A 17,720-nucleotide genomic window follows, 5' to 3' on the forward strand; every position below is an offset into this window, starting at 1 on the left:
CAAAAAGTAATCCTTCATCTTCGCTTCTGAGAGGTTTGTATTACCAAACCTGAAGTTAACAACAACACAAGGCAAGCAGACTACAGCCAGAATGTATTTTACCTTCTCAAAATTCATTTAGTCATTTTGAATTATTTCAAAGCCCTTCATTGAGAGGAAATTAAAAAAAAAACAACAATCATTTCCTTGATAGTACAAACATTAGCTACCCATAGCAGTGATGTATATGATATAGTAATACGTATGAAACGTGACTGACAAGGATTAGAACCTTTTTCTTGTAGTCCTTAGCAGCAGCATCACAGCAGTTCAGAACACACCACCTGCTGTCCCTTGCAGCTACTTGAATGCTGATGGATAACAGATTTTTCAAGAACATTTGCAGAAGAAAAGCCTGGGTACTTAGCATACATCAACCAGCAATCTGCTCTAAACACAATGAATCTTTATTAACTTCATATACCTAGTAAAAAACATTGCTTTTATTTATAGCAAATTGCTACATGAGTAGATCTTGTTCATTTAAAGGTGATCTTTCCTCCTTAACAGAACACCTGCATGAGAAATTATCTGTTATGCCACAAAATAAAGCAAATAAGAAGATGAACACATGGAACTTAGTAACAAACGTGCAAAAAAATAGACTTTATGTGCCCTGGACTGCCTCACCTTCTACAGCACACAGCATGCAGCAACATTTTCTTTTTCACTATCTCACAAGCTCACACTTGTTCTTAATACACAAGCAAGAGAGTACAAGAGATCCATAGATGGCATTTCATTGTCTTTTACACTTAACACATGGAACATGGGGAACAAGCAAAAAGAGCTACTAGCATGTGCATGCCTACAAGGGCTGGCATCACTGAGACGTGGTGGGATGGCTCTCACAACTGGAATGTAGGAATACATGGGTATTCTTCCTTCGTCAGGAAAAGCAGGCAGGGGAGGAAGGGGAGGGAATGCTGCTCTCTACATCAATGACCAGTTGGAATTCATGGAGCTCCACCTGGGGGTGGATGAGGAGCTGACAGAGAGCTTATGGGTTAGGGTTAAAGGGAAGGCAGGGGAAGGAGACATCGTAGCAGGGGTCTGCTACAGGCCACCCAACCAGAAAGACTGACTGGATGAGGCCTTCTATAAACAGACAGGAGCAGCTTCATGTTCTTCAAAGACGGGCCTCATGGGACTTCAACCACTTCAATATCTGTTGGAAGGAAAACACAGCAGGGCGCCAGAATTAAAGAGGTTCCTGGAATGCATTGATGATAACTCACAAGAACTCAAAAGAAAAGGTGCTATACTGGACCTTATCTCACCAACGAGGAGAAGCTGGTGAGTAACATGACGCTCAAAGACAGCTTCAGCCACAGTGTCAACAAAACAGTGGAGTTGAAAATCCTTAGGGTGTAAAAGAGGATACGCAGCAAGCTTGCTCCTCGGGAGTTCAGGAGAACAGACTTTTACCTCTTCAGGGAACTGCTTGCCAGGGTGACATGGGATAAAGTTCTAGAGGGAAGAAAGGCCCAAGAAAGCCAGTCAACATTCAAGAACCATCTCCTCCAAGTCCTGCAGCAGTGCATTCCAAGAAAAAGGAAGGCAGGCAAGAATGCCAGGAAGTTTAGTTTCTGTGGATCAACAAGATGCTCCTGGACTGACTTTGGCACAAAAAAAAAAAGTCTATAAGGAGTGGAAGTAGAAACAAGTTACCTGGAAGGACTACAAAAAAGTTGTCAGAAAAGCCAGGGATCAAGATACGAAAGCTGAAACCCAGACAGAATTAAATTTAGCCAGGGACATAAAGGAAACAAATAGTGATTAAAAAGAAGGCCAGCAAAGGCGTAAGCCCTCTCTGAAAGGAAATCAGAGACATAGTCACGAGGCATATGCAGAAAGACTTCTTTGCTTTAGTCTTCACTGGCAAGGACTCTAGCTGCACCATTCAAGTTGCAGAAAGTAGAGGTAAGAACAGGAAGAAGGAAGATCTTCCTGCTGTAAGTGAAGACCAGGTTCAAGACCATCTAAAGAACTAGAAGGTGCAAAAGTCCATGGGACCCAATGGGATCTATTCACAGGTTCTGAGGGAACTGGGGGATGACATTGCTGAGCAGCTATCCATTATATTTGAGAGGTCATGGCAATCTGGTGTAGTTCTCACTGATTGGAAAAGGGGAAACATAATACCCCATGTGCCAAGATCATGGCACAGATCCTCCTAAAGGCATTACTAAGGCACACAGAAAACAAAGATGAGATGATTGGTGGTAACCAAGACGGCTTCATCAAGGGCAACTCATGTCTGACAAACTTGGTGGCCTTTTCTGATGGAGTCACAGCCTAAGTGGATAAAGGAAAAGCATCTGACGTAATCTAACTGAATTTGTGTAAATTTGTGCATTTGACACTGTCTCACACAATATCCTGGTCGCCAAATAGGAAAAAAAAAAAAGGATTTGATGGATGGACCACTCACTGGATAAGGAATTGTCTGGACGGCCTCACTCAGAGAGTTGCAGTCAGTGGCTCAGTGTCCAAGTGGGCCAGGCTGGGTGGGGCTTTGAGCAACCTGGTCTAGTGAGAGGAGTCCCTGCCTGTGGCATGGGGGTTGGAACCAGCTTTTCCATTCCACTCTCTCACATTCTTTCAGCACCGGTGACAATTTCTGACTTGAATACATTTTAAAAGAGGACAAAGTAAAACAAAGGCAGTAGAAGTGCAGACTTCACAAACTAATGTACGGTTTGCGTTATCACCAGAAATTACAATAATGCTGAATTACTGAAACTGAAAAACTAAGACACTTGATGACAAGAATATCCTCTTTCGTAGCTGCTACATACCACTGCTCCTAGAGATTCTCGATGCTGCAAAAAAACAACTGCAAAAATTTGTCATTTCAAAGGCAGAAAGAAGTACCAAGACACCAAAGCTGCCCTTGTTTCTCTTATTCCTCTGAGAACTCTTTCCAGCAATTACAAATAACGACCTCTAGAAATTAAGCCTTTTGAATCCAAATTATTTCCAGATGGACTTACCGCAGGTAAGGTGCTTGGGGAGCATTGTTGCTATTCAATTCAAACAGAGAATCTGCCCGCAGACCATCAGCAACAAAGAGCACCAGGCGCTTTGCTGGAGGTGGCAGTGGAGTTTGCTGAGGAGTCATACCATGAACCAGAGGGGAGCTGAAGTAGATGTCAAAAATGGAGGCCATGAAGACAAAATGCACAAGGAGACCAGCAAGTATGAAGACTGGTATACCCATGGTAACCGAAGGTCAGCAAGGAAAAACCCAACACTAGAAAGAGTAAGAGAAATACAGTTAGTCATATGAAACTTGTTTTTATTTATTATTATATACTTATATCATTTATCAAATGAATACTATTACTAGACTGACTACCCAGGGCCATAACCAACCTCTATTTACATAAAGAAGCTTGTTCAGAGAAATTCTGGTTCTGGTCATCACCTTGTTGACTCAGACTATCAGATAGCTACATCACAGCAATACACCTCTGGCATTTACAGGGATATCAGATGGCTTCAAAGGACCATAAAATCAGGCCAGGTTCTGTGACAAGCAGCGGCCTTGCTTTATCTGCAGCAGTGACAGCAGACCGGGACAAGGCGACGTCTCCATGAACACACTGCCCTCTACCGGCCGACTGCGTAACAGCGTTGTGGTTGTTAAGGCGCGTACAGAGCAAAGACAGCTAGGGAAAGCCATCCTACAGCAAGCACCAAAAGCTGCAAAGTTGCTTTTTCTAAGTTTACCATCAATTCTAGGCTCATTGCACTCTGCTTAAACACAGAAATCTTATTTTAAATGAACAAAGATGCTGTGTGTGAGTGAAGAACACTCTTCTAAAATAGATAACAAAAGCACAACAGGTGAAGGATGATGTTTCAGCTGGATACTAACCTGTGCTTTCACAGTGCTTTCCTACCCTCTCAATATTAGAAGTCAAGTTAGGAATACAAATATGCTTAACATTAGATACACCGAAAATGTATGCGTCTACCACACATACAGAGAGTTTCACATGAAGGCAGCGCAAACACGTAGGACACAAGTAAGCTTGGGGACTGTCTGAAAGAGACTACTAGCTCTGTCAAAGGTGACAACTTCATTGTATAAGTGAGCTAATTATCAGCTCTACCCAAAAATCACCTCAATTTACTAATTCAGAAACAGATCTTCCTAATAAATAGCCTGGAAGGTGCCGCAGGCATTCAACCTTGGATATCAATACACACCTCTCTCCTAAGGAAACTATTCAGAATCTACTTAATGCTCCTGCATGAGAACACTTCTTATCTTGCTGCTTACAAAATTTCAATAGTCAGAAACATGGACAGACAGCCAACTGACAGCCAACACATGGCATTATCATCAAGCAAAGAAGAAAGGCTTCACTACCATATAACTCATCCTGACAAAAACTGAAATGTTTTTGTAAAATAAAAACTTCAAAGAGCCAGGAAAATCCAACAACTGGAAAAGATTTGAAAGTTTTATAGATAAATAATCCAAATTAAGTGTAACTTGTCACAGTAAAATTCAGGCCTCAATGCAGCTCAACTGCAAGTTACAGCTCCTTTAAATTTGCCTATTGAAATACAGATGCAACAGCCTCCATCCTAATCGAAATAATTAATGCAGCAATTTCCAATTTCAGAGATTGGGAGAAAAAAGAAAGGAGACTGAGATAGATAAAGCATTTCAAAGAGACATCTGGCAGTCATATCAGTAAAGAGTACGTTTTGATCACTTAAGCAGGAACTCGCACACTTCTGTGTCTACAAGTGGGATTCCAATAGAGACCTACAGCATTTTTGAAGCATCTGTTCAGTTATTGCTTTTATAAGTAGTCAGACTTACTGCATGAAATTAAATACATAAAACCACAATCACAGAAATACCACTAACATGGGACCTCATTTTATTTTGTTTATTTTCCATAGGGGTGCATCTTTTGATGTAGTTATGCTGTTCGAAAAGAGAATCCAAGCTATCAAGGCCTAAAACTGATATGACTAAATACCCCACTAAACAAAACATGTTACTTCAACTGGCTTCTTGCCATTGGGTGCTTCTAATGCTAGAATTCCATAGCTTCATATATTCTAAATTCCAACTAGAGTAACAGTAACCTAAACCATTTTCACCACTAGGCATTTCTCTTTATTTCAACTCTCCCCAGGCCTGAGACCAAGCTTGCAGCAGTAAGAGTGTAATCAACACAATTCAAGTTTAATATCATCAGATCTACAGTGATCTACAAATTTAATTCCAAAAAAGAGTTTTACATTTGCAACACAGTTTGATCATATTATAGTAGACTATGCTGGTCACAATTTTAATATATTTAACTGCTCATCACCATCAGATGACAGCTTCACTACTAAATTTCTTGGTGCCCAGCAAGTCTCTAGCATGATTTTCTCGGTGGGAAGAACAGGGAACATCTATCCCAGAAAAACTCAGACACCCCTTGAGACAGCCTTCATGCCTTCCAGGCACAGAGGAGCACAGGTAACATGTCTAAGGAACATGCACCCATGCATGTATCCTAGCAGGAAGGATGCTCAGCTAAGCACTGTGCCTCTGCATCTCAAGAGATACAGAAATGTAATCCAGCTCTTACAGACTACCACACAAAGGAAAAGAGTTCCTTGTTCTTCTCCCTCCACCTACTGGAAAAGACATTACAAGCAAATTTATCTGGAGAGTCTGGTGCTTGGTGGTTCAAGGCAGAAACCACACAAGGCATGCTAAAAGGAAGAAATAACCAGAATCAAAAGAAAAGTAGGTTATGTATTAGCTTATTTATGAGAAAACGCTAAATGCCAAGAGAAGAAAAAAATACATTAAACACACACAAAGCTCTTTTCACTTTGGATGACAAGTGACTAAATCTAAGCACTTAGTAGTAGTGCAAAATCTATGCCCTCGTTGGCTTGGTCAGCAAAAAAGTAGTTAAACAAACTGAAACTAGAAGACATATCTTACATCTTCCTGCCAATAAAACCTAAGTCAAAGATGTATCAGCATTTTGTTCCACTGATATTCTCCCAGGCACTGAAGTGACTTGGTATGCTACCTCCCAAAATCTGAAGATGTAATCTTCGCCCAAATCTTGACTGCATTATTCAGTGTAGTTTTGTGTATTCTGTCACATACCAAGAGAAAGGAACACAGCTTCTGGACTTGCAAACAACAGCCTGAGGGTCAGGAGCACCTATAGGTTGCAACCTATTTGTCACATCCTATTTCTTACAGTCCATCTGAAATGCTACTTACAATAATACAGCTCAGCCAGACAACTCATCTCCTTACAGACCCATCCAAACTAGTAAAGAGAATATCACACTCAGATTTCTCGTTTTATTTCTATATTTGTTTCTCCTACTATCACCATCTCCCTAAACTAAATACAGAGCCAGTAATGATGCTGCCCAGCCTCCAGCCTGACAGAATTTAAACCCCACATTTAAAGTACTTTATTCAAACAATTTGGAACAGATTTTCAGATATTGACTGGAAAGTACTTAAGATCCATCAGGCCACTCACTGCCTGCAATATAAGTTGTACATGGGAAGAGAGCAAATGGGAAATTAGCACTGCCCTGAGCTGGTGGGCTTCACCAGTGTTTGCCACTTCTGTCATTATTGGATTTTGTATGTGAGCAGACAAAAGAGCACAGAGATGAAAGGGGAGCACTTGTCCTGAAAGAAAAGATAAGATAGAATCAGCAGGCACCTTTCCTGAAGTCTATAAGATTAAAGACAAACAGCAGAAACCTCCTGGCTGTAATTATTTTTTTCTTAGGGGGGGTTATTTGAACAGATGAAAGGGTTGGTTTGTTTGTTTTAAAAGAATCCCCAGAGAGAAAACTCACCCCATCTGCACCAGCCAGGAACAAAAGAGACCTCCTCCTTCTTTGTACTCACATCTATCAAAAATACTGCAGAAAGTCCTCTTTCAATCGCAAGTTCGTCACTAGTGGTCATGGAAGTAAAAGAACTACAGTAGTGAAAACTGTGACAGTAGCAGGGGAACAAGACAGCTACAATGAGCCACCAAAGCCTCATCAAAGACAAGAAGCAAGCAATTTATTTCACATTAGCTTTTTATTCCTTTCAATCTGACCTACATCTTGCTAACAAAATGTTTTCTGACTCGCTCCAAAGTCCAGTACTTCCTTAGCAGTCAGTTCTGACTGCCACACAACCAGCATCCACAGTCCCATGAAAGATCAGAGCCCTTAAAGCTAAGCAGGAATGTTGATATAATTAAGGAAATGAGGCACCTTCTCCAAAGGAATCAACATCTAAATTCTATTTCCCTGAACTTGTAATCTCTCAGCATTATAAATTAGACAAAGAAAATCATATTTGCACTGCATCGTATAGCTCTTTGTGAGAAATGTCACATCTCCTTTCCCTGCCTTTTCCCCCCCCTCTAAATATGCAATAAAACAACCACAAAATACCACACGGAATATGCCCCATTGGCAGGAATATTTTTTAAGGATAATAAAATGTCAAGAGAGGGAGCTCAAGACACATTAGTCATTTCTTTTAGAGACACCATGCTTCACTAAATATTGTCAAGTCTGTTGCGTAAGATGAAAAAAAATCCATTGGAAAGGCATTTTCAATAAGCATCAATGGCTTTGGTAAGAATGTTTTATAGAAAAAAAAGAAATGGACGGGAATGCTTGCTATGTTTCTAGCTGATGAATACATTTTTCAGCTAAACAGCACAGTGCATTACATAATTTAAACTGTCAAATTTGTGGCTGTGCAATTTGTCCACATATAAAACATGATCCTTTTGCTTAGGGTAGGGAAGCAAAATGGAAGTTTTGCTGTGTGACAGTACTTTAAATGCCGTGGCAATTATATATCACCCAAGACAGCCCTAGCAGCCTTTACGCTATTCTTTTACTAATTTAAATGTTTAAAGGATTACACCAGTCAAGCAATACAAGCGATTTCCTGCTCTCAAAGCATATGTCCATTGACTACACAGATTTATACAGACTTACCAGTCAGTCTCAGATTAGGCTTTCTTGCATCTTTACACAATACTTAGACAAAGGAGATCCCAAAACCTCGCATTTGCTTCACACATGAAGCAAATAATAGAAATGAATAGAGGCGAGATTATGATCAAGACCCTTTTCCTCCTTTCCCAAACTCCATTTTCTCTCCCGTGAGGCATCATATGTTCTGTCAGATAATGAAGCTGCAATGACAGTATTTTTGCTTGCACCTGCACTGAAGTGGCTTTGGTAATTTAAACCATCTGTTTAAAATGATTTTATGTTCAATACCTCCACTAATTTTATGGATTATAATAGCAAATGATATCTGTTTTAAATTTTAAATGTTGTTCAGTGAAGTAGATCCAAACCTGAGGCAAAGAGCTCAAGGAATATTTAACTTCCTTTTTAACATCATTTGATAATCAAAATTGCTCTGCCTAAAAAAAACAACAACAACAACAAAATCTCTTTTGCTAAAACATTCCAAAGAGAAACCTGACTATGGACTACAAGGCAGAATAACCAACAGAACTTATCTGTAAATCAGTTACCTGTAATGCCAACCTACACGTTTCTCTGCAAATTATCCTGTAAACGTGCAATAAGTTTCCACAAACCTTCCAGGCACAAAAACATACTCAAGTACAACACTGGCAAGAAGAGAGCACTGAGAAAGGACAGTGGTGGCTTTTTCATGCTTTGAGGCATGAAAGAGAACAAAAGCATCATCCCCTGGTAACGCTTGCCAGCCAATTGTAGAAAAATGGAAGCATAGAATGCAGCATTGTATTTGTTCATGATGCAGACAGATAAAAGGTCAGATCTCAGAGAAAATAAAACTCAACAGTAACAAGTGCTGTGGGCTTTTTTGTTGTTGTTTTGTTGTTGTTGTTGTTTTTCCCTATGAATCAGCTATTTCACTGATAACAGTATTTTGGGCCACTTATGTGTTTTCGGGAGGTCTTTACAACACCTTTTTGAGTTTGTTTTTTTTTTTTTTTTTTAACTTCAAAGTCACAGAGACAATTTCTATTACCAAGTCTTCTGCAAGTATCACTGTTCTACAGCTAAACATCATATTTCCCTCTCAACGTGGACTATTCAGTTCTTTGTCCTGACAAAAGAATTTTGCATTCCTTTGTATGACTATTCTTGCAGAGAATAAAGACTTTATTTTCATTTTTTCATGCTCTTCTTGCAGGTCTTGTAAACAGATTTTTGATATTAAAAGTTTCATAGGATATTTGGGGGGATAGAATGACACCTGGGAACAGAAACCAGCACATCCGCCACCAGGACTGCTAGGGTCAACAAACAAGTACTTAAAAAAAACCCACAAGTGCATTGATGGCAGTTAGCCATAGCAGTCTAGCTGTCTCAGTGGAGACCTCCCTGACAATCCAAGGCTGAAAACACCCCCAACATATTTTTAAAGAGATTTACAATAAAACTACTCAGTAAGACACAGACACAGTAAGATACAAGTAAGATACAAGCACTACAGTTTCTCGCTTCAGAAATAAAGGGCCAAAAGATCGAACACTTGAAAGTCCTACTGCAAATATTAAAGTAGAGCACACAGAGAAAAAAACACACAAGGAAAATGATAGAAGACGACCTTGCAAATAAATTTAGCTTGCAAATTTGTTCAGTACATATACAGAGAAAAACATTCAAAGAAAATGGTGCTTGAAGAAGCCAGTATAAGTAAGGATTTAAAAAGTTGACGCAGAAGAGTTTTGTTTTACTGTCACATTTTCTTTTCAACTGTTAACCAAACACATGCAATATCTCCAAAGCTACTTATCTGCTGGATCTTGCACACAGGCCTATTTTACCAATAATTTCAGGGTAAGGAGAAAGGGCAACAAGACAACCTTCTCTATGTCTTTATTACTGAAAGTATTATTTAATGCTTTGAAGTCGAATTATGATTTCACAGGTTCACACTCTTTCAAAGTAGAGTTTCTTAAAAGAACTTACGAGCTCGTGAGAACAAAAGCACTATTTCAACCAATATACTAGCCAGAAGCATTGTATCCGATTACTCAGCTCAGCCAGCTATGAGAATCGCTATCTTACTCCTCTTTACTTCACAAACCTGTTACAGCAATGCCGATCTAGGAAGAACCGAGCGCCCCGCAGACGCCGGACAGTGGTCGGCTGCTCTCCAAGGTGCTGAACTGGCGGCGCGGACCTGCGGCTTCGCTGCTCCGGCAGACCTACCCTGCCCACGGCCTGCCTGCATCACTCCAAGCTTCCCTCGTTGGGAGCTTTCATAGGGAAATCCCTTCTTTCTGTTATCCTACACGTCTTCCTCAGACTCTTCAAGCCTTCAGAAGGATCTTAGATCTGCAATTGCAGCCACGTGCTGCTGGAGCAGAGGCAAGTCCCCAGGGAAATCCACCTTAAAACCAGGCTTTCAGTAGTTAGTTTTATCATAAGGAAACCAGCAAAAGAGGGGAAAGAAACTGCAATAGCCAAATTGCAAAGAGGAGAAAAACATTTAAACATCACCTTCAAGAGAGTATCCAACTTCTAAACCAGTAATACAAGTATATAGAGTACTTCATCAAGGACCCCGTGAGGTTTATCCATAAATGTTCATGCAAAGAAGTTGCATGGCGTCTTTCTGTCACAAACAGACATTTGCCATTTCCCAATTTCCCTGCTGGCAAAACAAGGAAGTGAGGCAACACTGGTAAGCAGATGATCACAGAGTAGGCTTATTATTAGACAGATACTGTCTCATCTTAAGAACACAAAGGCAAGCTCTACCTACATGATGTGTCTGCTCTCACAGAGAAAACAATTAACCGATTCTATAATGACAGCAAAAGCCTACTATTAACATCTGTCTAGCAGTTATTTATCTGTACCCACCATCTGTAGGAACTTTTCCATAATTAAATGCATCTGCTTCCCAAATATGTAAAATCAGCAGGTGAAATACTTTGTCTTGTATTTCTGACATAGGAGTAGCAGTCAGAAGACCAAGAGGTTCTGACAATTACAAATTCTGCAAGAAAAACTAAGTACAGCTGCAGAGAGTTGCCCTGTTCCCTGCTTCCAAGCATCTATTCCCATACCAAGCTCTCTCTTTGGCTGGCCCAGATGTCTGCATAGTGAGGCAGAATGGACAACTCTCAACTGAAAATAACCTCAAGGAAAAAAAAAAAAAAAAAAAAAGGAAATAGTTTAGCTCACCAGTCTGATTCATAACATAAACCTCTGTTGGCACCAGATGAAAGGACATCTTCTTCCAACAGTACTAACTCAGTATGTTCCAAGCACGTCCTCAGATTCCTACTCTGTTCTCCAATTTGTATTCCATTTATTCACACTGTAGCCTTCCATGCATAAATTCCACCGTAACTTCCAAATATGCTCACTTAGAAACCTTTCATCACACTTTCCTCCAATACTCGATAGAAGAGCAGCAGGCTGAACAATGCAAGCATTGGTACAGTATCAGTGGTGGCAGCATATTTACAAGTTGGTGGTGCGTGACTCTGTAGTGATAGGGAAAAAACCACACCTTTTCAATTTCAAACCTTATTTGCACTTCCAGAAAGCTTCAATAAAAAACACTTCAATAAATTCATGCAACATAGCTTCTGGTGTGAATTTACTACTTTTAAACCTGTGAATGACCTTACAGTGACCATTTTCATACTTGATTTTCACTGTTTCCCTTTCCTGCCTATACTGTCCTTCCACATGGATAAGCATGCCATCTTAAAAAGTGAACTGTTAACTTTCACGACTTTCTGATACAGCCCTCTGTAAGAAAGATCATCCTTTATCTTCAAATCACTTGTAAATATCGCACAGCACCACTAGAGGCTGCTATAGGACATCAGTAACTTTCCTCCCTCTACGGGACAAGGCAGACGACAAGCACATCAACTTGTAACAAGCTCGTACTGCGCACGCTTTAAAAGGAAAGGAAAAGTAGTAAGATTTCTACACGGGTTCCTAACTCCGAAGTACCAACAGTGAATATTTTTTTTCCTATTTTACTGTGGTTTAAATCAAATTCCAAAGCTTTTTCAATATACTGCATTTTATTTTAGGCAACAACACATTCATGTTCCACTACTCTTTTCCCTATGATATAAACATTATAAAAATTGTATTTTATCAGAATAAAAAAAGGTTTATTAAAGAACAGAATGTAAAATTGATTACATTTGAAATTGTATGTAAACTAAGTAGAAGAGTATATTTTTATAGCACACTAATACAAAGACAGTAGATTGCAATTATGATAGATAAGCAATATTTAATATCTAATAAACTCCAGTATATTAAGATTGTGGAGTCCTCGGTACAGAAAAGATATGGACATGTTGGAATCCAACCAGAGGGCCACAGAAATGATACAAGGAGTGGAACACTTCCCCTATGAGGACAGGCAGAGAGCAAGGGCTGTCCAGCCTGGAGAAGAGATGGCTCCAGAGAGACTGGTGTTTAAATATATTAATAGGGGCTGTAAGCAAGGTGGAGACAAACTCTTTTTATTAGGGTCTGTTGTGACAGGACAAAGGGAAATGGTTTCAAACTAAAAGAGGGGAGATTTAGACTGGATATAATGGAAACGTTTTTGTGGGTTTTTTTTTTGTGTGTGTCTTTGTTTGTTTGTTTGTTTGTTTTTTTACAGTGAGGGTAGCAAAGAACTGGAACAGGTTGCCCAGAGGTGTGGTAGATGCCTCATCCCTGATGAAATTCAAGGTCAAGGCTCTGAGCAACCTGATCTAGTCACGGATGTCACATTTAATCAGCCTGACATAGTGGAGTCTTGAGTTAGCAGAAATGTGGTGCTTTCAAAGAAACAACAGAAACCAATACTGACTCGAATCTGTACTGTTTACAAGTTGAACTCACTTCAGTAGGGAAACATATAATGAAGGGAGCATGTAATAAGAGAATCCTGCCAGGAAACACCAGAGGTAACACTATGGTTTTATCAATGGAAACAACATGCTTCCAGACATACAACTTCTTGCTACTCTAATTCTCTGTCTTCACAGATACAAAGCAGGCAAAGACACCTCAGAAAAGCAAACTTCCAGTTGTTAAGACCATCAGCGCAGGGGAGCCCTCTGCTCCATGAGAGGTACAAACGAAAGCTGGAATCTATTCAAAGACACTTTTCTTAAGGCACAAGAACTCTCAATCCTGACCTGCAAGGAATCAGGCAAGGCAGGCAGCAGAGCTAAATCAGGGCACTGAGACAAGATAAAACAAAACTGAAAGGGACAGCAGATAGGAGTACATATACTGGGAAAGCTAAAGTGCTACGGATGGGACTGCAGGGAGGGGACCAGGAAGGCACAGCTAGAGCCAAATTTGGCTTAAGACATAAAAACAAAGTTAAAACGACATGTGTGTCTTCAAGCTCAGAGGACAACAAAGATGAAAAAAAAAAAAAAAAGCCGCACTTCCCACACCGAGCGATAAAGAACGACCCCAGGCAACCGTCCTCCCTCCCGTGCGGGCCCGGACCGACCCTTCCACACACCCGCAGCCCTCAGGCAGCCCCATATCCGCACAACACCGGGCTGGGTCCGCCCCAGCCCACCGGACAGCTAAAAACACTGAGGCCGACAAGCGGGAGACCCCAAGCCGCAGGAAGCTCCCCCTGAGCCGCCACATGCAGCCCCACGCGTACTCCCGGACCTCCCCCCACCACACGCAGCCAGGGAGCGCCCAGCGCGCAGGCGCCAATACTCACTGCCTCCCGCCGCCAGCTCCGCCGGTATCTACTTCCTCTTCCTCTACTATGCTCGTGTTCCCGCCCTCTGCACCCAGCCCCTCTCCCAGCCGCAGCCCGCCTCCTGGAGCTGGCCGAGGGGCGAGGCCTGCGCGTCGGGGCGCCGCTCGCGATTGGTCGGAGAGCTCTCGCGAGAGGCGGGATCCGGAAGCGGCAGCGGGGCGGGTGCGGGAGTCCGAGGAAGCGGTGGTTGTTGGGGGGAAGTCGCCGGCGGCAGCGCCCGTAGCATCTGGGGGAGCTGGCGGCGGCCCCGGCTCCGGTCCCGCCAGAAGAGGCTGCTGCTCTGCGCGGCTTTCACCGCAGCGGCGCCTCGATAGCGCCGCGTCGGGGCGCAAGATGGCGGCGGCGGGCGGGGGCAGCAGCGTGAACCCTTTTCTCAGCGACTCGGAGGAGGACGAGCCTGAAGAAGCCAGGCCCGGCGGCGGCAGCAGCAGCAGTACCGAGCCGGGAGGGCCGGCGTACCCGGTCCGGCGGCGGGAGGAGGCGGCGGCCGCGGGCAGCCCCGAAGAGCTGCCGGGTTTGCGGGCGGCGGGCGATGCGGCGGGGGCGGGCGGCGGGGCCGCCGCTGGGGATCCGCCGCGGGTGTCGATGGACGCGATGGCGGCTCAGCTCCTGCGGGATCAGTTCCTGCTGACGGCGCTGGAGCTGCACACGGAGCTGCTGGAGAGCGGCCGGGAGCTGCCCAGGCTGCGTGATTTCTTCTCCAACCCGGGCAACTTCGAGAGGCAGAGCGGCACGCCGCCCGCCGGAGGGGGTCTGGGCGGCGGCGTGCTCGGCGGAGCCGGCGGCAGGGAGCCCGGCTCCGGGCAGCTCAGTAAGTGCCTCCTTCTGGCCGGGGCTGGGAGCGGGGCTGTGCTGGGCAGGGCACGGACGTGATTGGGCCTCTCGTGAAGGTCACTCGTGTGCCTGGTGTGAAGAAGTGTTAGAAACGAGCGTTTTTGTGCCTTCTTTACTACCTGCTCACAAAAGATCAGTCCATGCCCTGTTAGGAAAGAGAGTTGAGCTTAACCATTTTAACCATTTTAACCGTTAAACCCATCGCGTAATGTCTGAAGTCTAAAAGCTATCAAGAATGGATTGTCAGTGCATTGGAATGGCTCAGTGGTCCAGAAGTGGTGCTAAATTTCGCAGGTATTACCTGGTCGTATACAGCGCAGTGTGTTCAATTGCTGATGCTGTACTGCTTCCCAAGTGCTGGCCAAGGGCAGTGGGGATGGTTGAGTGTAGCTTCTGCAGTGTTGAAGGCATTTGGAAAACTGTCATGAAGCTGGCCTTAAAAGCTTTTGGGTTTTAATAGGGCAGATGGCTTAGAATACCAGTGTTTGTTTGCTTCAGCAATATTGCTTTCAAGACCAGTAAAGTTTTAATAATCTGGTAGCTTATGGAAGTCATTTTGGAAGAGAGAAGCTGCCCAGCCACCTGACTTCTGAGGGCTTAATAAACTCATAGATAGTATTGATGTGAGAGGGGCTGTGGTCATGGTGAAAGACTTGTTAATATATGTGTGTATTCCGAGATACATGGAGGTATTTGGTAAGCAGTCCTATGATTTCTTTGCTTTAGAAGAAGTTTCAAATGTTGCAAAGAGATCCTGTTAAGATTTCAAATACGGAGATAACTGGTAGTATCTGGATGGCTTGGACAGGAGGCAACAGAGAAACTTTCAGCTTTCGTAATTATTAAATATATTTTGAAAATTGCATGGTTTTTTTTCTTCTTGCTGCTTATACTGCACTTATCTTGTTTGCAAGTACTTAGAATTTCACACTTGACTTTGACAACCCTTCAGTAAGGTTCTTTTCATGATAAGGTTGGTGAATGTCAGAAAAACTCTGTTTCAAGGTTAGGAACCAATTTTAATTTCATTAAAAACAGCATCCTTATGGATTCCAATTGATTCACCCCATTGACTAAGCATTCTCTGTGCTTTGTTAGTGTATGTTGTTTCCAGTTGTTGGTCATACCTGTATTAGAATTTAACAGCAGCCTGTGTATCTGTGGAGTTAAAGACACTCAATTTATTGACTTTGTGAAGTTCTAGACCAGTGTGTATTTATACATTGAGAACATCTTAATGATCCTTTTGCCAAACTGCTGGATATGGAGAGATTGCCCCTATTAAAAAGAAGAACCATCAAAGAATAGAGGAGAGGATCTAAAAAAATTTTTTTGGTGCTGTGTGATAATTCTGAGGCATAATAAAAGTAACTATTGTGTTAGACCTTAGGTTAAAAGTTATGAATAAGTGTATTGAAACCTGTAATCCATAATAGATTATTGGAGTGTACCTTTTTGTCTCAAAAATGTTTCAAAAGGCAATTAAGAATGAGTGATATTGGAAGTCAGATGACTTATGGTCATCATCAGACTTCATTGAATCTAGCACAGAGCTAGCCATTGTGTCATTCCTGTTCTACCTGAGTCTGGTTGATGATAACAGGAACTGATAAGGACTCATGTCTGAATTTAAGTCAATTTGCAAATGTTAAAAAAAAAAAAAACGGATTGCAAAAGAATGATGGGCTGAAAGTTATCAGATCTTTGCAGGAGTGCTTTTTATTTCTTCTGCCCCTCTAGTCTGTGTTGGTGAGACCCCATGTGGGGTACTGTGTCTGGATGTGGAGTCTTCAGTACAGAAGAGACATAAACCTGTTAGAACGTGCCCAGAAAATGGCCACAAAAATCTTGCAAGGGGTGGCAAACCTCTCCTATGAGGACAGGCTGAGAGAGCTGGGGCTGTTCAGCTTGGAGAACAGAAGGCTTCAGGGGGGACCTGACAGAGGCCTTTTGATGTCTAAAAGAGGGCTATCAGAAAGAAGGGAACAGACTCTTTAGAAGGATCTGTTGTGATAGGACAAGGGGAGATGGTTCCAAACTAAAAGAGAGGTTTAGACTGGATATAAGGAAGAAGTCTTCTGCAGTAAGGTTGGTGAAGCACTGGAACAGGCTGTCCAGAGAGGTGGTGGATGTTCTGTCGCCCAAGCTGGACGGGGCTCTGAGCAGCCTGATCTCACTCTAGGTTTTCCTTGCCCATTGCAGGGGAGTTGGACTAAATGGCCTCTAAGGGTTCTGTTTTCAGTATTTGATATTGTATTCAGTTAGAGAAATAAGCCACAGGTCAAATCCAGCATTGAATCTGTCTGTTTGCCTGAGTTATGAAGTTAAATTCTGTTGAGAGGCCCTGCATTTGTGGAGACTTGCAGAGGGTTTCTGCAAGAGTATTGCAGTTGCCTTCTCTCACTTCAGTATGCCTAAATGGGTTTGAGAATAGAACAGTAATTTTCTTTGGTAGAAAGTAGTGGAATTAGGCATGATTGTCACTTCAGGGTCACTCAAACTTTATGTCTCAGTGGAAAACATTAATCATGTGGTCAACTTTTATGTAATAGAAGAAGTTCTGTTGATGTCTCCAGTTGGAATTCATTCTCAGCACTAGTTCTGTACCTGCTCCCACCACCACCCACTTAGGTGAGTCTTTGTGGTTGTATGCTGAGGTTTTTTGATAATTTGGGTGGTTGTAGAAAAAGTGACTGGCAATTCTAAGTGGATCCAAAGCATGCTTGGAATGCTGCCCTAGGATTTCTATAGAGCAACTGGAAGCTTTGCAGTGTATGCCCAGTCATTTACAGAATGAGAGAATTTCAGTGCAAGTAGCTATTGGCAAGCTAAATATGAGTGCATACTGCATACTGGCATTTTTTTTTCTCCCCATGTATTTTTTTGTTTATAGGCTGCTACAAAGAAGATGTAATGAAATATCACAGCAATTAAACAACATCTTGTGGTAAGGTAGGGACTCAGGAGCCGTTTTGTCTATGAGCCATGCTTCAGAGAACTTGCTTACAAAGCAGTTGATAGTCAGATGACAAAGGTTTTCTTGTATTTTTGG

General features: G+C 42.3%; 2 protein-coding genes across 9 annotated transcripts in view; one reads left to right on the top strand and one right to left on the bottom strand.

Annotated features, from left to right (window-relative positions):
• Positions 1–13,902, bottom strand: part of PIGN (phosphatidylinositol glycan anchor biosynthesis class N) — a 112,018-nt gene extending 98,116 nt beyond the window's left edge. For all 5 annotated transcript variants that reach the window (XM_052697939.1, XM_052697941.1, XM_052697940.1 and 2 more), the window contains exons 1-2: positions 13,793–13,902; positions 3,036–3,295 (exon numbers count right to left, since the gene is read on the bottom strand). In XM_052697939.1, the coding sequence (XP_052553899.1) occupies positions 3,036–3,262 (227 nt within the window). In that variant the 5' untranslated portion in view covers positions 3,263–3,295; positions 13,793–13,902. The remainder of the gene's footprint in view (positions 1–3,035; positions 3,296–13,792) is intronic.
• Positions 13,826–17,720, top strand: part of RELCH (RAB11 binding and LisH domain, coiled-coil and HEAT repeat containing) — a 71,813-nt gene continuing 67,918 nt past the window's right edge. For all 4 annotated transcript variants that reach the window (XM_052697933.1, XM_052697935.1, XM_052697936.1 and 1 more), the window contains exon 1: positions 13,826–14,645. In XM_052697933.1, coding sequence (XP_052553893.1) covers positions 13,841–14,645 — 805 coding nt within the window. In that variant the 5' untranslated portion in view covers positions 13,826–13,840. The remainder of the gene's footprint in view (positions 14,646–17,720) is intronic.

The sequence above is a fragment of the Tympanuchus pallidicinctus genome, unplaced genomic scaffold (assembly GCF_026119805.1).
Source record: "Tympanuchus pallidicinctus isolate F22 unplaced genomic scaffold, pur_lepc_1.0 scaffold31, whole genome shotgun sequence".
NCBI lineage: Eukaryota > Metazoa > Chordata > Aves > Galliformes > Phasianidae > Tympanuchus > Tympanuchus pallidicinctus.